Source organism: Falco biarmicus, chromosome 5 (genome assembly GCF_023638135.1).
Source record: "Falco biarmicus isolate bFalBia1 chromosome 5, bFalBia1.pri, whole genome shotgun sequence".
Classification (NCBI taxonomy): domain Eukaryota; kingdom Metazoa; phylum Chordata; class Aves; order Falconiformes; family Falconidae; genus Falco; species Falco biarmicus.
In genome coordinates this window covers 76,824,539-76,848,203 of record NC_079292.1, presented here as the reverse complement: position 1 = coordinate 76,848,203, position 23,665 = coordinate 76,824,539, and the positions used below count along the sequence as shown (strand labels likewise).

The 23,665-nt window shown below is 37.9% G+C and overlaps 1 protein-coding gene across 4 annotated transcripts in view; it reads left to right on the top strand.

The window, feature by feature from the left end:
- Positions 1-23,665, top strand: part of SCUBE1 (signal peptide, CUB domain and EGF like domain containing 1) — a 218,111-nt gene that overhangs the window by 20,599 nt on the left and 173,847 nt on the right. For all 4 annotated transcript variants that reach the window (XM_056341038.1, XM_056341037.1, XM_056341036.1 and 1 more), the window contains exon 3: positions 12,678-12,806. In XM_056341038.1, coding sequence (XP_056197013.1) covers positions 12,678-12,806 — 129 coding nt within the window. The remainder of the gene's footprint in view (positions 1-12,677; positions 12,807-23,665) is intronic.

Genomic DNA, 23,665 nt, shown 5'->3' with positions numbered 1-23,665 from the left:
CTTCGTTAGTTCCTGTTCAGAGAGCTCCTGCTCTTGCTTACTACTCTAGTGGCTAAAGAGTCCAGGCAATGTTCTGAGGAGTCCATAGAGGGTAATGATGGAAAAGCTGATGGGTTGCATCCTGGCATTCACTATCTGTAGATCTGTGTCTCTGTTGGGCAATTGTTACACATCCACAGGTCGAAAACCAAAGGCTGCTTACTCCTGGTTTTCAGATTTTCTCTGTTACTACTTGTTTCTGGTGAATAAACAGAGTTCTGGATCACAAGACTGATTGTGTGGCTTTTTAGAAGGCTGAGGAGAGCCTACATCATAACTGTTTAACTCTCTTTGTGAATAAAAGTTTTAGAATTGTCAGTGTGTAACAGTAGGACAAGGTTCTCTGGTTCAGGGATAAAAAGCTTGAATCCAAAAAGTATGTTAATATTTGTTTGAAAACAATCCCCTTTTTCATTGATTTACTACAACAGCATCTAGGGCTTCTTGTTGATACTGGCCAGGGCCGCACTTTCAAAAAATGGAAAATGTTTGGTCTGTGCACCCAAACAAAATTACATGGCAGGTACTTTACACATCATGGAGATAGAATTGTTGTTTAAGAAGCTGAGAGGCTGTGCCAGAATTCCAAGTTGTGCAGCAAAATTGTCAAATGTTTTGGCATCTTGAAAAGAGTTCCACTTTTCATCATTGTACAGTTCCCAAATCCATTGACTTCTGGTTGAAACAGCTCTTGGAGCTGTAAACTGTTTTAGATAGTGCTCTGTGTCTGTTCATGTTTATGGTATTATCCTTATTATCACGGGTTTAATATGGTTTAACTTACTGAAAGTTGAGATTCTGAAACACAATTCTGTGACAAGTTGTATTTGTCATTACAGGAGTAAAATACGACTTGATCATCTTTAACTCTTGCATAGTAACAAAATCTGTAGCCTAATAACTTTTTAACCTTCTACACAGTACACAAAGCTGAAGGGTGCTGGACAAAAATGAGCTTGAGTGTTTTGTAAACAAATCTCAGATTTAAAATAATTTTTCACATCTTTGATCTAATTTCTGTTTGGTTGCATCTTATCAGATCTGTTTGAAGCAAATGTATCAAGCTGATAAAGGAGACATTTCTCTTAAATGTGGGGTCATCTCAGCTTAGTTACTCTTGTTTGTTTCCTAATGATGTTGAGTACCCACAGCCCTGCAAAGGACTCATAAGAAAATTTAATACTTACCACTCTCCTGAAAACTTAAATTAAATACAGATAATGCATCTGTGTCTAGCGTGGAGCACTGAAATAATTTTTAGGCAGACTTACTATCGGTGCACAACATTATAGAAAAGAGAAGGAAATTATGAAAACCCTAGTACTATGTCCTGGATAAGAAAAGTGGAATGTAAAATGGTTGATATTGGAAGTTATGCAACATGCTGGTATTGATTAACTTTGGCAAGAGTTAATATATTGAGAGTCTTAATTACCATGAGGTGTGAGGGACTTCTATTAACATCGAATTTTAATGAATATCCATACTGTTATTTTTCAGTACATTTTGTGTATGTTATAGCTGCTCTACCATCATGTGGACCTTCCTAGTCCAGATAAACACTTCTATAGTTGGAAAAACTATTTACAGAAAAGGTAAACATAGTGATTCTTAAACAAAGAAGAATCTGTGCTTCGAGGATCCAAGTTATCCTCCAGTCAGCTGTGTTTAATAGATGGGGAGTTACGGCGTTCATACTTGTGAAGGACTTAAGAGTGTCCTTACAGGCTGCTCCTTGCTGTTCTCGTTAAACCAAAATCCTGGGAGGCCTTCACTTCATAAAGGATGCTGTTGGGGAACTGTATGAATTTGCTGTTGGGGAACAGGTGACAAAATAATAGGCAGAGTTGGTTTCTTGAACTTCTTAACTATTAGGTCCAGCCTAGTCACAGGACACAAATCCATGGATCCCCTGTGTATCCAGTTTAGAAGCAGCCCCATGACTTTACTAAGCGATGAAATGAAAGGCAGCCCTGAACAGATCATTTGAGTATGTGCAGTGATTCTCTCATGGCAGTGCACAACAGTGTACATAATGCAAAGTTGCTCTGCTCATAGATAGGCTAGTTGTATGATACTCTCATACAACTTTTGTAGGCTGATAAAATTGATGTCTGGTATGTGTCCCATGCGAAGCAGGGAGTTTGAACAAGTAATACAGGATGACAGGAAGCCTTACATTTTACAAATCCTACATGATATAAATTACATTATATTTCCCAAGTAGTTAGCTAGCACAGCAGAGCAGTTCTCAGCCAGGATCTGCAGTAGCCCAAGGACTACTGCTAAAGCATATGTGGAAAAATACTTGGAAAAGGTAAGCCTGCTGTCAGAAGACATAAATTTGCTGTACAAGAATTTAAGCCTCTGCTGGAAAGCAACAGTTTCTCATATCCAAGAAGGTTGAAAACCACTGCTATATAGCCTCTCATACTGCTTGTGGCCTTACCTATCTCAGTCTGAAACTGAAGTAGTGTTAATGTGCCAGGGACTACAGCATGTGCTATATGATACCAAGAAATCTTCTATTTTACTGTATGTGATCTGCCACTGACTTGTTCTGAAATGAGCAAGAAGGAATAGCCACCTTCTTTTCTCCCACATGAAGGACCACAGAAAATAAGTGAATATTCATCCACTGACAGGTAATAAATTTATTTCAGAATTGAAGCTTGGGATTGTTTCCTTTTGTCAATGGACAGAAATTTAAAAATTAAATGCAAAGGGAGGTTGAAGGTACACAGTCTCAGAATGAGGGAGATCCCTTCTGTATCAATGAGCTAGTTTCACTGTTTTAAAACTCTCCCTCGAATTTTAGATGCATATTTCAATTTAAGATCTAGGAATAACTTCCTGCCATGACTTACTGAAATGATAATCATTAGGATATGTGCACACCAGGTGTGGCAGCAAGGTGCACAAAAATATTCTCCCATTAGATCTCCAGGAACTTGCAAGATTACATGTGGAATCAAACATTTCCCATTATATTAAAAAAGGGAATTGTGGTAGAAATGGCTGTGATTTAGAACTGTTGGGAAAAACGCTGTCAAATGTCATGTTTCACATTCATAACAGCTTGTGAACAGGAAATCTCTGCTTGAGTTTGTCGGGTATGGCAGCTACTAAATAAAGACACATTCTGAAACTGTTAGATGCTCTGCAGGTATCCATCTTTATTTGGGTATCTCACTTGTGGTTCAAAGAACTTGTAGCTAATCTGTTTAAACACCAATTAAGAAAAATGTCAAACCACAACAAACTCTAATCAAGGGTTCAAGATACATAATGCAGGATAACAATCATTTTGGTTTTATCTAGAAAAATACTGTGTTAACTATGAATGGAGCTGGAATGGTCCCAGGTAAGTTTCCATTGTGTCGATTGAGATGGCAAATGTCACATAGGGATAATACTCAGGTTTATGAAGAGAAAATACATTGTTCCCCAGGGAAAGAACTCTGCTTAATTATTTTTTCCATAAGTGACTGTAGCTGTCCAAAGGTTTTAGATCCCCAAAAGGTACTGTAGATAAAAAATGCTATATAAGCCTAATGTTAATGCAGTAGGAAGACTTGTCAATTAAGCAGTCAAAAACTGTATGGTCCTAAATGAAGAGTGTTCCATGTCATCTATTTGATCTCTCCATTTCTGTTCCTGGAGTGTAGCATGCCACCATAAAGAATATTTAGATGGCTGGCAAATTGGATCAAGTGCACCCAGAATCTCAGCTTTCAGTTTCTGTGGGTTTTTTTTATATTTTTAAGTATTTTTTTATTCCCTTGTACTTCAGTGATAACTTTCCGTTGGCAAAGTACATGTGCAATACTTGCCTTGAATTGCAGGCATCCTGCAAGAATGAATGAAAGGGGTAGATTCTTTTGTCTGTTGACAGGGTTTTTTGACATATCAATGTGCAGCCATTAAAAATGTTCTCTTTTTTTGAACAAGGAGTTGAAGCAAGGAGGGAACGTACAGGAAAGAGAACAGAGACAGGAAACTGAGGAAGGGAAGGTGAATTTAAGAAAAATATAAGGAAGGGAGTCTCCAGAGACCATATTTCTTATCAATAAATGAAGAACATGATGGTCATCTCAAACACTCAGCTACTGCAGCAAGTTTGGTTTTTCACAATCTATTGCCTTGTTTCATTTAACAATATGTGAGCTGGGTCAGCTGAATTCTTACAGCATTGGGTGCTTGACACTGTCTAGCCACTAGAATCTTTAACTGTTACTCTTTAATTCTCCCTTTGTATGATAAACAATATTTGGAGATCATTAACTAAAATCTGCAAAATAACAAGTGTTAAACATACCTATGTTTTCTACAGCTGATGAACTCAGAAGTTCCCATATTCTGTTGCTTCCTTAGAGAAGGACTTGTGTGTCTGAGAGCTTGTCTATATTTTCCTGAGCAGTGAAAATGACCCTTACACAAAGCTATCCTTACTCTCTGCAACTTGGCAATTTGATTCGTGCTTGCTGTGATCAGTGTAATAATAGGAAACAAATTCAGACACAGGACAAAATAAGGATCTGCGATAGGTGCCTCTGTGCTTTCTCTAAAATTAGGAGATAGTAATTGTGGTCAGAGAAAAAAATATTAAACAAATAGAAAGTAAAATGTCCCATCCTACAGCCAGTGATAAATGGGATGATGTCTCATCTACCTGCTAAATGCATCCTAAATGTTTTTAGGGAAGATAGTTGTAAATATGAAGCTGTTCACACTTTTAAAATGTATGTGCTGTTTAACCTGCCTCACATACCTCTATGTGGTTTGGTTTGTATTCCACTTTTTCCCCCTCTGTTTTCAGACATGTACTTTAATGCTCAACCATCACAGAAGAAAAGGAAACAAGTAAAACTGCTACAAAGTACTTGATGTTTTCTGGAAACTGAATGAAATGGCTTTCAGAAAAGCATCCCAACAATACCATAGGTTGCATCCAAATCATCTCTGCTATGTTGGCATGGAATTTTCATTTTACTGCTGTTTCCATACCGGAAAATAGGGGTTTGTGACATTTTTGAAGGAAGTTGTAAAACTGGATTTAGTTTTTTTTCTTTGTGGATGCACTAATGGGAAATGCATTGGAAGGGCAGTGCCCGCAATGGAAAGGCTCTTGAGTGATTTACACTGAAAAAACCTCATGATAAACAACCTGTTGTACCTGTTCTTTTTCCTTTCTCCACTGAGAAACATCAGGCTGTTTTTTCTGCTTTTACCTTATTCCCAGCCTGTTCACCCTTGACCTTGGCTCTCAGAGTAGTCCTAATGGCTATCAAATTTTACAGTTTTCTTCTGCACAAGGGTCTTGAAAACATCAGGACAACTTGAAAGCTGTAAAAACTGCACTGTGTGTTCCTCTGATTCATTAGATCGTAACATTTCCAAGGTCACAGCATCTAAAGAATAAAGATGTTAACATTTATGAGTCAAAAATAAAGTCTCACAGGAAGAACCAGCAGTAACAAATGATAGATTTTAATTTGTTTTCTCTTACAGAAAAATTGACTTACGAAGCTTTTCATGGGAGGGAATTTTCAGAAAAGGACTTCACTCTGAGATGAAGCTTAATGTTTTGTTTGGAGTAGAAAAAAATTGAATTAATCTTGATACATCAATATTTTCTTCACAAAATTTGGACTTGGAGTAGATGCCGAATTCTGCTATCACAAAATTCACAGTGGAAGTGTATTTCAGCAGGTCAGGTTGAGTGGAGTTGGTAACATTTTCCCAGCTGTTTCTTCATACATCTAGCTGGATCAACTTGTAAAATTCTAAGAGGAGAGCTATGTGGACTTCAGATAATTTTGAACATGTGGAAATATGCTGATGCTAAACTCCTCTTGAGAATCTAGTCAGTTAGTATTCTTGCTAAGGTTGAATGCTTTCCAGAGAGCTGAACTTTTGGCAAATTTGGCCTGCACTTAACCAAAATGGTCTTTAACTTGTGTGTGAGCTTTTTTTCTGGCCTTTAGAGCTGGTTCCCTTAAGAGAAGTGCAGCATAAGAGAACTACAAATGCCTTAGGTTCAGGTTATCCAGTGTGGGTGTGTAACTGCTGAAAGTATATTAAACGTAGAATCAGCCAAAGAAACAGAGTATATATAAATACTTCCATGTTGGTTTTAATTTGTTTGAATGGCCTTTACAGTCTCCAAATCCAGTCATTAACAAGAATAAGATGCTGATCAGATTATGATCCAGGACTTGGAACTTGTTTATATTCTTGTCAGTGTGTATGTGACTGCATTTCTGCCTGTTTCCTTAAAAGTGAAGTAATGATGTTGATGCTATGCTGCTGCTTGTTCTGAGTTGGAAGTGGGAACAAGAAAATTAAGTGCTGATTCTGTCTTGTGTATCTCTCTACTGTGACTCCCAGGAAATGTGTCTTCCTGGCTCCATGAAGCCAGTGGCAAAAATATCTCTTGACTTCTGTAGGACTGGGATTTCACCTTGAGGCATTTCACCTTTGGCTATTACAAGGTCATTTCTTTCCCAAGCATCTGAGATCAGGGTTGCATAAAACTGTGCAGTGAGGAAGACAGCTCTTTTGGACTGGAGCTCTGTTCTTAATTGTGCAGGATATGGAACCTAGAGTGGGGCTTTTCCCTGTGTCTCTCTGTGGAAACAAGGTTAGTGCGTTAGTCCTGAGAGGAACAGTGACCAAAACTCAGTAAAGAATCAGTAAAAATTTTTGGAGGGTTTAAAGAGAAAAGCTGTAACTGTGCAAATTATTACCATGTGGAAAGATGTGTGCTAGCATTTTGCAATGTCCTTTGCTGCATGGAAGTTCTGGATAAGCAGGCAACATGCTGCAATTGCAGAACTGTAGTATGACCTTTTTTAGTGGAAGATGACTGATAATAGATAGTTCTGCAAGTGGTATTGTTTGTCCTCTGTAGGGGGCTAGCAGCAGCCTCTCATGGAGCAGGAAGATAAAAACAGTTTCTTTGTTGACAAGTTTGTAAGGACAACATTACTTACTGTCTCCATAATGCCTCTTTGACAGTATTTTGTTTAAAGTGGCTAGATAAATAGGAAAAGATGAACACCAAAATATTTCTATTTTCAGATACTGAATACATATGTGGATTTATCCATCAAGATGCACTTACAAAAACTTCAATACATATTTTTCTAGCTATTTTATTGATAAAGCTCCTTTAGGAAATATTCCGGATCTGCATAATATACTGTGGATAACTGGCTAGCTGAAAAGGGTCACATAGACATAGTCCAGCTGGCTGGACAAAAATGCACATCGCTCTCAGCTTATCTGAAGTAAAGCAAAATACACTGTCTTTGGCTGTCCTTGTTACACAATAACAGGAAGATTTTGGTGGGAAAAGAATGTTGCAGGTGGGAACAGATAACTACAGAAGAGAAACTAGGGGCGGGCTTGGTATTTAGGCAACTAACCAATAATGAGCTTAACTTTTGTAATATCTATGAGCTAATTATAAGAAGGCATAAAAGGTGACTGTAAGAGACAATAAAGGAAGTCTGCTGATCACTCATATTGAGTGACTGTGTCTTCCCTCCGTCGCAACAATATACCTGTGTGCTAAGTTTTGTTTGTGGTTCTCTAAATTAGAAGAAATTGATGTGGGCCGACAGCTTCCTTTAGCTATTTATTTTAAAATGTCCAAGCACATAAATTATTCCTTTCAAAGTCAATTTAAATTTTGTGTTTACTAAATGAACTCCAGATCTTTCCCTCATATTAGTAGTCAAGAAATCCTTTAAAATGAACACAGATTTGACCCAATCCTACTGCTATTTCAAATATCTTCTGTTGCACTGTGAGTGTTGGGTTCTGTGGCCTTGACAAATGCCAAGATAAAGGTTGTGCTGATGAACACTTTCCCATTTTCTTATAGAAATCTGTGGAATTCAACACTAAAAGCTGAATTTGGCTCATTCACTTTCAGGCCTCAGCCATTTTTCCTTTTGCACGTTAATAGCCATAAGGCTTCTGTGACAGTTTAGTTGTGACACTCATCCAAAATTCATCAACTCCATGCAGACATTTTGATTTCAGTAGTTTTGCCCATAATGATCTGTAGCTGTGCTGACAAATTTTGTTATATGTGTTTTAATGCTTTTTGAACATTCAGGAACTTATTGAATTCCAACTGGTATAATGAAGAGTAGGAATGGATTTTGCTGGAGGTAGATTTAGTACTTTTTTTTTTGGCTCTGCAAGACTTCTGAGAGTACCATCCCTTTGTTGCAAAACACATAAATGAAACAAATTTCTGGGAGAGCATCAGTTTCACCTGTAATAGTGAAAGAAGAATCAACCCCAGTATGCATAAGGTGGATACAGGTCCCCTCTGACTAAAAAGAATTAGGTCACTTAAAGAACAACTTCAAACTTCGTTTCCTGTAACTGAAATACAGCAATTGTAAATTACAGCACTTCCTCATGGTAACGGATGCTCAGATTTTGTCAGGTGCTTGGCTAGGTTTTTTACAAAACATTCTCAGATGCTTATATAATAATTGCATAGTATGAAGTCTCTAAGTAACACTGCTGTGCATCGAGGAGGACAAGAGCAGAGCATCCCTAGGGCTGCTGAGAGTTATTTCCAGGCTGTAGCAACCAAGATTCAGCTCTGCTTTCCAGAAGGAATTATGACGTAGTTTCAAAGCTTCTTTGACCTTGGCAAATAGCTGAACCAGTACAGTTACTAGTGCACCCAAGTAAGCAAACTTCTTTTTATCTTGACTTTTTTTCCTGGAAATTCTTTTCTTTAAAATTTCTGAAACAAGCAGTGGATTTTGGAGATTTCCCAAAACAGTTCCAGAAAGAGATGGTCAAAATTATCTCACCAAGAGCTGAGGGTGTGGTTGCATATATCCAGCTCTGTCATTGGGAGTTGTCTCATTTGAACACAGTAAGCCCAAATAGGTTCTTGGCAGACTACGTCATAATTATAAATGGCCCTACACCTTCTTAATCATTTTGGTGCATTTAATTATTTTTCAGGGCTCCTGTAATTGCTGCCATTATACTACTATATGAAATTAATTCCTTTTACAGAGGAAATTGCAATACTTTTTAAAGGTGTTTTCTTCACTTAATACCCCAAGAGTTGCCCATCTACACAGCCAGAATTTACTGGAGTGAAAGCTTTGTAAATATTTTGCCAGTGTAGATAAAACTTTAGGCTTCCCATTGAGAGCTAGATTGCAGTAAACCTTGATAATTCAACAGTATATGCACCTGCATCCAGCACAGCAATTTCGTGGTCAGATGGCAACATTTCTCTGTTTCTGTTGTTTCATTTTTGTGTTATGGTAATTCCCTCATGGTGAAAGACAACATTAAGGATAGTTGCAGCTACAAAATTAGTGGGAAGAGTTAACTTTCTGAGTTAGAGGTGTTTGGAGTCAAGAGTTTGATTAACACCCAATTCTATCAATTACAGGAAAAAAAAAGAATGATAGGATATGACCCAACCAAAAGGAAATTAACATAGCTGGCCCATGCAAATTTTGGCTTTTACAATAGATAAAATTAAGAGCAAGCCTGCAGTTTTTAGGTGTTTGAATGTACTCCTATTGCTTTTATCGCTGTGTTAAGCTTACTAAGGAAGCCATATCCTGCCACATCAGGTGTAATACTCTGTAAATTATAGTTGTTCAGCACTTTCACTGAGGCATCCTTTAAAAAATGTCCTTCTTAGGTATTTGAGAAGCGAAGATGGGGTGGTGTTCATATTGTTTGCAGGCACATTGTCTGCTTTTCTCTTGGTGCAGCCTGGAGCTTGAAAAAAGTTCAACTTTGGACTTCGCAGGCTTTGTGCATGCTTTTGGTGGGTTATTTTTGTTTGTTTTTGTTTTAAAAAATAAAGCATTAAATTCACCAGTCTTATCCCCTTGGTGTTTTACTAGCAGAACTGGAGTTAGAAATGCTGGTCAGCCTGCCAGGTGAAGTCTCTTAAATAACATGTGGGTTTGGAGGAGAAACACCAAAAACCCAACAACATGGCTCTTAAAAATAGTTAGAATGTTTGGCTCCACTCCTAGTTTCGTACAGCTCTTGGAGTACAAAAGGGAGGAGTAATCTTCTAATGCTTTTGCAAAATCTAACATAACTGGAACTCCTTCAGAGAGATATGAAAATAATCTGTTCCTTTTGTTATTTTCCCGGTTTATGTATCTGTTGGATTACCCTTATGGGAACTTAAGTATTTTTATTACATCAGCACCTTGTGCTGCTAATCATAGTACAGCTTTTTAGAAATAAGTATTTTGTAAGGGGTAGACATTCAAAAGGCTTCACATTTCTTTGACTTTTGTCCCTTTTGACGGCTTTCCCATCACTTACTTAAACCAATAGTCCTATTTGTTTAATTGTTTGAAAAAAGGGAATTAATTGATCAGCCATCGGCAGTCTGATGCTGAGTAACATAACAGCTGATAACACTTTCTTGTGAATTCCCCCTTGTGAAGAAACTCGGCGCTTGATAGAAGTTAAGAACAAATCTTAAAATGAAATTACTATTTCTCTGAGTGTCCTGAAGGAACACCCACAGGCCTGACATCTAAATCATGTTTTAATTATTGATTTGGCCTGTTAAAAGATGGCATTACTGTAGAGTTCTATTTTTGTCCCTGTAGCCCAAGAATGATAGGAAGTTTCTGGAAATATTAATGAATGCTTATGGAAGCTGCAAATATCTGCTGAGTGGAAACCTCACAGGAATGCTTTGGCAATAATGCACCCAGGAACCTGGGCCGTAAATAAAGGAGAGCAGCTTCTTGGGGACTTTGCGCTGCCATACTGCGGGTGTGTTCAGGATGAGCCCAATATGCAGGAAGTGACTTGCTGGTTATTGTTTTCAGGAAAAATCACACACGTGTCTTTTTGTTGTCATACTGGACTCCAGAAGGTAGAGCACATCCCCAGGCTGTGCTGGCTCAGCACTTGCACAACTAATGGTGGAAATTTTAGTAAAGGACAGGAGCTTTCTGAAACAGAGCAGTGATTGAAAGGCTAGGGGCTTTACCTTTAAGCAGCAGGTTGCGTTTTTTGTTAGAAAGATCCTTTCTGCAGCTTATTTCCAGCATTTTTGTGTGCTGAATGCTGTTACAAAAAAGCTAACTGGTTTTGCAGACAGAGCCAAATTTCTAATTCCTATTTCAAGCTGCTGAGGAGATTGTAGAAGGAGGGCTTCAGTGCTGTTCAAGGGAAGTAGATGGAGACCTTGGCTATTTTGAGTTAAAGGTAGGCTTCTGGGAGGGGGAACCTCCAACTTGAGGGGGAAGGCTTGCAAAAAAACTTGGAAGAAGCCTGTCGCTGTTCTGACAAATCAAACTTCTCAGAGGATTGCGCAAGGAGGGACAAATCTAGTCAGGCTGAATCCAAGGTCCAGAAATGCTGAAGGCATGGGGTGAGAGCCTGAGCTGGCTTTTCAGAAGAATCTGGTTTTACCATACTACCTTGCTGTCTTGGGATTATGGCTGGGTATGATACCAGGTAGCAAAGCTTTGTCTGGAGTACTTTTAAAAGTTTAAAAAAAAAAAAAAAAAGGACTGTGTGAACGTGAACTTAATTCAGAAGTATTTCAGCCAGCTCTGCAATGGAAGGCACATTTGAAATGTACTGCCAGGGTAGCTCTGATGTACTAACAGATGATTTTCTAAAAAAGATTACTTTAGCCATTTATCATGCACTGTCTAACATAGGGACAGTAGATAGGGTTTTTGGTCTAGTGTGACAGTAGCTGGGGTTTTGGTCTAGTGCACCACAGATTCAGAGCTGATAATTATCAAGCTGTGAGGCTGTCTATAATAATTTACATATTTTTAGTTGGTTGATGTGCACAACTGGAGGATTCACAGCAGTGATCATCTGATGTGTATGTGATGCTGACTTTCCATGTATAAGCCAAGATACAGTCTGTATTAAAGAATTTGCACTTTCTAGAATGAGTGAAGAAATTTTGGGGTTTTTTTGTATGAGGGAGGGAAGATGATAATAGGATTGTTCATAGTTGAAGCAGAATGCATCTCTCTCATCATTCATGGTATTCTTCCAGATACAGGTATGAAAAAAAACCCTGAAACTAATACTAGCATACCTTCTAAAAACATTGGACTTGTTGCTGTATGTGAATTAATATAGAAAATTATAATAGGGCTTATTTTGTGGGGAAGACATGTTTTTGCTAAACAAGGCATACTTTTGTCTTATGCCATATTAATAGCATGTTTCAGATAGTTGTTTGTTACAACAAAGTCAAAGGTTTAGCTCATTGTCTGCTTGATTAATTTGAAGACAAACCCTCAAACCTACCCTATAAATATAAAAAACATATCAAAATCAGGTGTTTCTTTTTAATTTTTGACAAAATATCATTATTTACTGTGATGATGCTACAATTATTTTGGGAAGGAGTGTTCTATATATTGGCTTGCTGCTTTTCAGTCATATGTGACCCTTATATATTCAGTCAGTAATTCCCTGAGCCATCTGTTAGCTGATATATGCAACATGAGTATATAGAAAGATTATGCACTTGCATATATTCAAAGACAGTGCTCAGTTGGAGAATTTTTTCTGTATTCTTAGTATTCTCATTTACAAAAGCTTTTTTCCCTCCTCTTGTGTTTTAGATATTGACGAGTGTGAAAATGACTTCTACAATGGGGGTTGTGTCCACGAGTGTATCAACATTCCAGGCAACTACAGGTGTACATGCTATGATGGGTTCATGTTAGCCCATGATGGCCACAACTGTCTTGGTAAGTAGTGAATGCAGAAAGTTTTGTTTCATGGTTGTAATAGGAAGGTCTGATTTGCTTGTTGTTTTGTTATCTGGTATGTTTTCAGTAAAGACTTGATCCAGATCACACTGAGTAAGTTCAAACCTGTCTACTGAATCCAGTGTTGTTTAGACCAGACCCTTAAAGCTGGCACTTATAATCCTAACATACTCAAATCAGTTTGCCTATCTGTGACATTACTAAAAAAATCCTGGACCTCCAAAGCTTGTGCTGGATGTTTGAGCTTCCTTTTTTTAAGAAAAGGAATCTGTCCCGTCCACTTAAATGTATTTTGTCTGTTTCTTGCAAATTTTGTAATTCCAGTCATATCTTTGGAGCTCCCCCTCTCTTTTTCCCTTGTAGGATAACATAGTTCGAGGATACGCTGTAAGAACATAAATTACAGAATGTTAAAAGTGCAAGTATGATGAAGGAGTATTTGGACAATAAAACAGGACAGAACAAACAGTTATATCAGTAATAGCTGTTTACAAAGGGGAGGGGCACAGTCCACTAACTGTACAAAGCCATATTCAGAGCAGGGTCTTAACTGCTTCAGCAGTCTGAGGATTTTGGGATCTATTTTTTTGATTTGTGCCCATTGCTCTGGTTTAAATAGGTTGGGTTTGTCCTAGAATCATAGAATGATTTGGGTTGAAAGGGACTTTTAAAGATCATCTGATTCCAACCCCCTGCCATGGGCAGGGACACCTTCCACTAGACCAGGTTGCTCAGAGCCCCATCCAGCCTGGCCATGAACACTTCCAGGGATGGGGCATCCACAGCTTCTCTGGGCAACCTGTACCAGTGCCTCACCACCCTCACAGTAAAGAAATTCTTCCTAATATCCAATCTAAATCTACCCTCTTTCAGCTTAAAGCCATTACCCCTTGTCCTATCACTACATGCCCTTGTAAAAAGTCCCTCTGCAGCCTTCTTGCAGGCCCCCTTTAGGTACTGGAAGGCTGCTATAAGGTCTCCCTGGAGCCTTCTCGTCTCCAGGATGAACAACCCCAACACTTTCAATCTGCCTTCACTGGAGAGATGCTCCAGCCTTCTAGTCATCTTCATGGTTCTATAAGCTAAAAAAGTGTATGTTTTATTTTGAAATTTCTTCACACCAGTTACCTGGAAACGAACTTTTACTGCTGTGTCCAGTTTCCCATACCTGCTTACTTGGTAGTCATTTTAGCTAAATTGTAATGCCTAGGGATTATCTTTCTCAATATTTCCAATATAAATGCAATGACCAGTGTTTAGTACTGTCCAAAATTAATTTCAAGGTGATATTTATAAAACTGTGTGGAAAAGGGGGTATTTTTTCTGTGTCACACAGCACCTTTACTTTGGTAAAAACTGAGATTTTTAGGTCAGGAAATCAGGTAGTGAAGCAGAAGTCCAGTAACACCAGTTTGCACTCACTGAAGCTATGGAACAGCTGGAGTTTCTGAGCAAGGATTTGGTTAGATTTCAGTAGATTTATTTCCTAATACATTCATATTCAAACTGAGTGATATTTGTTCAGATGGGTTATATATCCTGACCATTGACAAGCTTTTGACTCAAACTTCCAAATTTCATTTGTTGAAGAACAGACTAGGATAGATTTATTTACCTCAGTCTGAGGTGGTCAAAGGATTAACTGTGCAAGAGGTATTTCTTTTACAAAAAATAGCCCGATACTTCTTCAAAAAAACCAACCAAACTATATTTATACTAATGTTCATAAGTATCTCTTAACAAAACAGGACACAAACATAATCAAATAGTTTAGCTATTTGGAATTAAAATAACTGTGCACATACATTTTTTCAAACAGCTTTCTATTTTCAACTTTGTTTTAAAATTATCTCCATAGTGGTAGGGAAAAGTAGGCTAGCAAATATGCACAGCAAAAGAAGTGACCTGTTAAAGGATGAACCATTCAGATCTGTTGGATTTTTTTGGACCCCCGCTGTCTTTGTTGTTGCTCTGCTGTCATGAAACATACTAATCTACAGAGATAGGCTGGATCTACAGAGATAGCCAAATTTCTAGTTTTCTTTTCATTGATTTCTATTCAGCCACTTGGGGTTTTTTGGGGTGAAAAAAAGCCCCACAATAGTATAAACATCTGGCTATGGTTGAAAGTGTTAATCCAAAGCTTGCCAAGGGTTCTTTCAGTTTTTTTGTAGAATCGGCGTCTGCCTGTATTCATGGTCTACTTTGAGCTGATTACTTGTGTTACCCAAAAAATCATTAAAACCACATTTCTAGAAGAGGTTCAGTGTACATCTAGATGAGTGGGAATACTAGCAAAGGGCTCCCTTTCTCACAGTGTGCAACTTTAGCACACTGAAAGAGATTGCAATTGTCTCTAATTTTGAGAACACAGACTGGGGAAGTTCCTGTTCCTTAAATGCAGATTGAGTATTTGCCGCTAATGATATGTCTCAGTGAAATAGCTGGTTTTACTTATAGGCACTGAGAAAGGAATCAAGGTACGCTCCTCTTTCTCAGTCTAAAAATGTGAATGAGTTTACCAAGGATGAAAATGTCTGATTGTAAGGTCTCAGACTGCAGTTTTTAATCCTGACAGTAGCCATGCAAATATTGCTATAACTGCCAGTTGTGTGCTAACACAGATTTGGAACACCACTACTCAAAAAGAGAGAACTTCATTTTTCTGTCTTCATTTGGTCCGTAGCTGGTTGCTGGCTGCTGGGATAGCCTGTTTGTGCCTAGTAGCACAATATCAGTTTTAAAAAGGGAGATGTTCTAGTCTTTTCCCTTCTGGCCTAGTTGTATTTCCCTTCTCTTATGCTACCAGAAATGTGTAAATGCAGTTTGCTGTTTTTAAAAGGACGTGGTGAGGTCTCAAATCAAAACCAAACTTTGTATTTGTGCATGTTTAAATTAGGAATTCTATAACCTTTTGGAAAATTTTCACAACATGTAAAACTTGGTTAATTTAGTCCAAAAATATATGGATTTTTTCCCATGAGGATATTAGACATTGAAAGTAATTAAAGTTTTGATGAATCCACTGGTTTCCACCTGTTCTTGCTTTTTGAGAAACCACTTATTTTTTGGTTTTTACCTTCAAATGCATTCTTCTACAGAAGTTTTTTTCCCCCCTCCTCACTCCCCCTCCCCAACCTCTGTAGGACTCTACCAGTCTTAATTTTGACAGTTCTGTAGTTAGGTACCATGCCATATATTCTATGTATCAAGTTCATATTCCTCTTAGAAGAGGCATGTAATGTTTGATTAGCATGCTGAAATTAAGTCTGTATTCACATTAAGTAGGGCCGTAGTGGATATTGCATAGAATTATGTCCTTTCCACAGAATTTGTAGATAAGCCTATAAAACTCTTGGCAGGTTGATTTTGAAAACCCTGCCTGAACCATCTTCTCATACAGCACCATGGATGTGTACATGCTTGGACAGAAGATTTGCTAGAGTGACCCAACATGTGACTACACTATTCCTACTTCTCCCCCATCCTTTGGCCTTCCAGGCATTACTGTTGGGGTCCATTTTGTCAGCACATCAGGAGCCAGGCAGCAAGAACTCTTAGGGGGCAATTTGACTGCCTAAACATAGGAGCCTCCTGACACTGAGAACACCCTGGAGCTGGCCGATGTGACACAAGATCATAGAATATCTCGAGTTGGAAGGGACTTGTAAGGATCATCGAATCCAGAGATCTACAGGAATAGATCTGGAGTATGAGATGGAGGCTAGGTGGAATAGTATTAGGAATCTAAAATAACATCTGACTCCAACGTTCAGACAGCTGAATTGCTCTCTCAGTGACTTGGGCCTCATTTTATCAAGCACATGTCACTAGAAATTTTCATCTAATGATTTTAGATAGAAGACCTAGGGATGGGACCCCACAATAGTTCATTGATAGTTCTGTTGGCCCTCTAGGAAGCAGTTTGTAATGGACAAGATTGTTATATCAGGATTTCTGCATCTCTTGCTTGACTAAAGTCTATGCAAAATCTTATGCCGTCTCTTCTTGTCAGGGTTTACATTCCTTTCTAAACCTTCACTGGATGTCTTTCTAGTAATGTCAGTATAGCAAGATGATTAAAATCTTCCTCTATAAATGGCAAACTTGGAGTATTCACAACTAATTAGATCAGGTGCAGTTGATAGGCTAAGTGTTTTTTCCTGAGTTCTAGTTTCAACATTTATTTCTTCCTTTCTAATCAAGTGAAACTTCTTATTTATTTGTTGGAAGGAGGTGTTAGGTTAGGAATTCATGGTTAAAATTTATACTGGAAAATGTCCAAACCTGCCCTCCAGGGAACTCGACTTGCTCTCTATGTGATATTTTTATTGAGGAATTTCTCAAATATAACATGAAATGACACCATAGGAAATTCAAGCTATGATGAGATCCTTGCCTGGCTAAAATAATTTATTTTAGCACTGTAATCACCTGAAATAGCAGTAGTTCTTTCTGAAAATTGCTCTAAATTCTGCTCAGTGGATGCAAGACTAATATTTGGTCTCATGCAATAGGGTTTCTTTATCCTTCATTTGAAACTAGTCGTGAAACATGGTTTCCCCTCTCATATATGAAATACCAGTCTGTTGTGTTTTGAGATTTTTTTAATAAGCAATTAGCTCAGTGGTCTAGATGTTCTTTCATGTTTGATCATTTTTTCTCCATGATCTTACTGATAAATTGGCTTTTCCTTCTTTGCATCTTTTGCGTGTTGAGGCATGCTATCCATTTTCATTCTCTCTTGCCTTTAGGAGAGATTATGGCATAACAGATCATCAGTGCCAAACATTTTACCCATCTCATTTGCAGTAAATCAGAGTCTGTTCTCAGGTATCTGGTAGAATCTGTACTATAGAGTATCAATGGATAAGACTTATGCCTTTAAAACTGGTTATTCAAAATATACTCCCTGCTCTGATTCAGCATGACACTTAAAGGAGTTCCTAATTTGCCTAGGTTTTTATACTTTCTTGATTTAATATTAAGAAAGAAGACTGGACTTCTGCATATGTGTAAGTGCATTATTGATTTGAGGCCTGCGGCAGCTGGATATACTTTTACTCTTTTTGTGTCCTCTTGCAGGCTTTCAGTAAGACAGATAGCGGAGGAGGTAGGTTGAGTCTGGTGTTGTAAGCTTGGATGTTGTACAGAATGAGATACGTGATGGATGGGGATGCCATAGAGAAGGGTTGAGAATTTGTCTTCCTTTTCAGTGAAAATTTCAGGGAAGCTTGGCATAGCTGCCACTATGGTGATTCCAGAACAGAGAGTAAGAGAGAATTTCCTGGGATTTTTTTAGTTTCAAGCTGTTGGGATAGGAATTGTCACATGGAAAGAAACCCTGCATTCTTTCAGCAGCAGTAAGGCTGCAGCTGGTGGAGGACTGTTCAGTTTGGGCATTGCACTTGGATAAAGCCAAAAGAGCTGTGAGAATAATGAATGATCTAGGAAACACAGAATCATTGAGTATCTCGAGCGGGAAGGGACCCATGAGGATCACGAATTCTGATGTGGCTAATGCTAAAAAGAATGAAAGAAAGGGTACAGTTTTTTTCTAGAGAAGAGAAGATGAAAAAGGTGCAGTAGTCATCAAATCCAAAAAAGGCTGCTTTGAAGAATTAGACTTTTGCTGTTTTGTTTTTGTATGGTTTTGCTGTATGTTTATGTATAGTGAATGAGGTTAGTGCAATAGTATTTGGTTACTCAAACTGGGAAATTCAGAAAGAGTGTTGAGTTATTTTTCCTTTCTCCTGAAGGACTCTCATGTGAACTACCATTATCTTACTTTAATCTCTCTCCTACTATATAAAAATGTAAGCTTCCTGGGAGAGTATTATGTGCTGTGTTGGTCTGAAGCATCATCAAGGAAGAGCTTTCTAAAACTTACCATGGATTACTAAACTTTGGGATTTATCCAGGCAAAGCTGGCTAGAAATCTTGCTGAAAACAGATCTTGCTGGTATTCCTAACTGTGTCTTACAAATTTATTCAGCATCTGCAAATAGAAAGTGGAAGAAAGTGTGGTAACTATTTAGATCAGAGAGCAGAGCTTTTTTTGGGGGGGTTGGTTTTTTTTTCCTTTTTTTTTCTTTGCAAAATCTTGCCAAAGGGCTTACTTATCAGCTGATACTCCAGCTGTTCCGAGCCTTCTGGAATTCACCTATCTGATCAGAATGTGAAATAATGGGGAGTGAAGAGTGTGCAAGAGAAGTATGTAGCAACACAAGCTGACTGCCATTGGTTCTTACTTGAGAAAACCATGTAATACCTGCTCCAGATTCTGCTTTTCTATCCTTTTTTCCTGGAGGCACACTTTTGTATACATTCGTTAGGGAATTCTTCCTAAAAAAATCAACACATCTCATTGTGTTCTGTTGCTCAAACCAAATCTGGGTGTAAAAAAGTATTTCATGTTAAAGAATGGAATTGCATGGAGTGATGATTTTCTTTTGCTTATTTATTCAGATATAAATATGAATAGCTATGAAGTGCTACTCATCTCTCTCTGTTTCGTGTGTTTGGTTTTTTTATTTTCTCCTTAGCTCAAATTTATGATCGTCCCTTTTTTGTAGGGAGTAAGCATTGTTTTTTTGCAAAAACACTTTGCTGCCAGGTTGCACCCATCTTAACTCTTTTTCTTCTAAAGGTTAACATGGGTTTCGTGAAGTTCTCTGCTCTTCCAAATTTCTCTGATTAGTTAGTGTGCTCAAGAACTTTGTAAACTCTTCTTAGAAACCACCAAAAAAGATACAAAGTAGCATGAATAAAAAATTTACTATAATGTATTCAGAGACCTATTCCTTTTATTTATAGGTTTTTCTGTGGTATTAACTGCTGTAGTACAGGAACATACATTAACACCTTGTAAATACTAATAGATTCGTCCTCAGAAAATCCTGTAAGGAAACAAAGGATATTTTTTATTGTTTTCTAGATGAAGAACTAGGGAAAACTGATTAAGTTACTTCTTAGCCTTTACACAGGATGTCTGGATGTCTGCCGCTAGCCAAAAGTAGAATACTTACCCTTCTGAATCCCTGTTTACACTCTCTTATTTTGCATATTCTGTGTAACTTTGGTTTCTTTTACAGAAAAATAACAATTAAATGTGGACATTATAATATATCTCAGTAAATTCTCCTCTGTGTCAAACATCCTGAAAATAACTATAAAATTAGGTTTTGATGATCCAGTATACTTTACGGTTCTTCAGCAGTTAAACCTGTTTCTGATTGAGAAGAGTCCTGGGAAGCAGAATGAACTTCTGATTATAAATCATGTCAGAAATGCAATTACTCATGTGCATTATAGATTTGATGGCGGTTTCTTCAAGACCTGAATGTTCAGTATGGTAGACAAACACAAGCACAGTGTCAGCTCTGAATTCAGTAGCAAAAAATTGAGTAGCAAAGTCCTGGTTATGGGCAGAAGGCCTGATTTTCCAGCCTGAAAATGGACATTACTGTTTTATTTGTCTGTTCTTAGATGCTATTTTGCATTTCTTGACAAAGCGACCAAGTCACCTGGAAGCCCCTGTAGGAAAGGAGAGGTGGCACTTTCCCTGGAGCAACTGAACCTGCTCCCTGAGCGGTGGTAGTAGCCTGCCAGCTCTGGTAGGTAGAGGAGAGCAACCGTTGCAGCAAGGCATTTGGGAGCCTGCAGCTAAAGGAGAAACTTCTGGGGCAAAGTAACATCTGCCTGTTATAGAATGGGCCTTGGGATCCCAAATCAGTGTAAAAAATATTTGAAATCACACAATTTATTTTCTTCTAAGGTCTGAGGTTAGGGCCTAAACCAGCATTCCTGTCTTGCAGCACCCGTTTAAAATCTGTTGGCTTATTTTAAGAGAGGAGAGGTTTTAGCCCTGGCATGTAGGCTTAATTCCTGACTGGGTAGTAGTAGCCTACAGTCTGATGCAGATGCCAAAAAGAACATTAGTATGTATGTATGTATGTATGTATATCACATCATATCATTCATCCTCTTTCAGTGAATGTTCCAGTACTTTGTTTTTCTTTCAAAACAAGCCCAAACCAGAATCCCAAATCTACCTATTCCGGCTCTTGTTTGTCTGAATGTATACACTGGGATGGGGGTTATGGCCTAATCTGCCTATCAACATGAAGTGGGAGGAGAGTTGCAAGGGTATGAGAGATCATTTCTAAAGCTCCCAGCTGTAATATGTCAAGAAGGGGTACATAACTCATTTAGGATTGCATAATCACTGGTATGATTAGAGACCAATGTCTTCCTTTTAATTTAGCTTTATTTCTCTTCTTCTCCAGGCAGCTGTGCACAATGTGTTCCTTGCTTGAACTCCAGACAAATGCTTCTATTACTGATGTTTATTTTTCTTTATGTTTCCCAACAGCTCAAATAGATTTTATTTTTTATGTGAACATTTTAATATAAAACTAAAGAGCTTTTGTAAAGTTGTTTTTAGTTTCATAAAAACAAATACTTTAAAGAGAAGCTGAGAAATGGTTAATTTTCTTGGCTGTCTTCCAGTTTTCCGAGCCCTTCTTTCCTAATTCCAGGAGACTATTAGGTGAGCTGACAGTTAAGTATTGTCCTCCTCTAGCACATCAGTGGGGCCTCTAATAATATTATCAGTCATAAACTTTTCCAGATTTTCATGGTTGCTAATCTTAAGCTCCTTGGCAGATGGAGGGGGGTTGAATACACCCAATAGCCTTCTTTTCATAACTCTTCATTTTCATTAAAACATAAGTAAAATTACGGTATTTTTGTAGAGAAAGTTATTAATCTAAATCTTGAAGCTCTTACTCATTTCCAGGATTCCAGTGTGAGTTGTGCTTGAGCAGAACTTCAGGACTTGGCAGTTGTTTTAGGTCTTAAGAGAAGGAGGTCAGATTCCCAAATCAGGGCTCAGTGGTTGAGTAGCAGGGATCTGTTCTAAATGTGAGGGGCCCCGGCACAATATATATAATATATACTTATAGACAGGATGAAAAGTGTTGAAATGCAAGTTTTAACAATAGATGTCTCTGTGTGTTTTAAATCTTTGTGTTCTGTATTTCTGCAAATGATAACTAGCAGTGATTGGTCCTTGGAGAACAGTAAGAACCTTGGGATTAGAGGACCCCTGCAATTGGGGCCTAGAGGTATTAAGCTGCTGAACTTCCCCCAGACAAGCTGCAGTGGGTGCATACATAAAAATCCATGCTGCAAATTGCACAACTAACTGAATTGCAGTGGTGAATGCATTCTTTCAGAATGAAAAACTTGAGTGCATTTTTTGAAGTTTGGTTTTCAGATGCAAGCCTAAATAAAAAAGAAAGTTACTTTCTGAAATGTTTCTGCAGTAAACTAGTTTTTACTGTATTACTGTTTTCAGTTCTTTTATCAGTCTTGCTTGGTCTGTACGTTTAGATTAATGATAACAGCTGGGATTCATCACAGTAATTTAAAGTATCAAGTCTTTGTGGTACGGTGGCATACATTAATTTTTATAACACATGCTACCATTCTGCAATACGTTCTACTAAGCAGTGACTAGGTACTGAGCGAATATGAATTGTTAGAGTGATAAGTAAATGTTCTATAGACAATTCTGTATTAGATGTTTACATACAGCTTATGTATCTATGTGTTTACTTTTGTTACTTGATTGTCTACATCTTGTGAGAATGTTCATGGTGCAAGTGGTAGCAGACAATTGTAGAAATAAGTTAAATGTCTCTTTTGAGACAGGATTATAATACGTTAGTTCTGCTTCCTCTTCAAAACCTTAGATTTAGTTTTATGGCATCCAGTAGCTGTAGATATTTCCAGACTGTGAGCCATTGCAGCCTCTTCTCTTCATGGCAGGTTCCATGACGGACAGATGAGAATAGTTATCATGGTGTTTGCATACAAATTTGAAAAGCATTAAATAACCAAGAAGTCAAGCCCTGCATGTCTATAAAGCTTATGAAGCCCTCACATTAAGAATCACTTACTTTAAACGTCGTATTCTGTGCTTCAGCTGATGGACTGTAAAAGTCTGCATATAAGCCATCTATCTGTATTCACCTTGGAGTCACTAGAGAGAAATAAGTACTTTGTGTGTGTGACTGCCCTCATCCTAAAGTATGTATTTACTGTAGCTGGGATGAACTTCCTGGTGTTTTTTTATGGATGTAGTCCCATGGACTTCAGTTAATCAACACCTTTGAAAGTAAGATTGTTCCTATTGCTCGTTTGGAGCCCAACATTGGAGACTGATCTTGAAAATATGTCCGTGTTCACTCTGGAACTCCAACAAAAGTATGGAATTCTCATTGTGATTGATGGGAAGGCCTCGAATATCCAGCCCTCTCTGAAGCTAGGATCTGAACACGCTGCTTTTTCTATTTCTGTATCTGAAAGTTTCCCCCTTCAAAAACACTCTAATGTTTGGTCACCCTACCTTAATCTTCTGAGCTCAAATGAGGTATAACTTTCTTTACATGTTAATTTGACATGTTTGCTTCCTTAAGCCAATGTGATATGAGAAGTACCAAACCAAGTGACAGTATAAATCATCATAGGCCCAAGGTTTTATGGGGAAATAATCAAAAGTCTAGAATAAATCTTGGTTGCTGCCAACTATGAAGTTAGATTCTCAGACTGTCATAATGAATTAAGAAACTGAGAGCTATGTGACAGCAGCATCAATCTCAGTCTCTTGTTTCTGCAAGTCTTCTTGTTGTCCGGGTCTGTCCTTTTTTTTTTTTTTTTTTTTTTTTTCCTCCTCGTTCTTTTAAATACTTACTCCTTGGAGGAGATAATCAATCATGGTAAAGATTTCTCTACATGGAACAATCAGGAAAGTAAAGAATAATCAGTTTAGA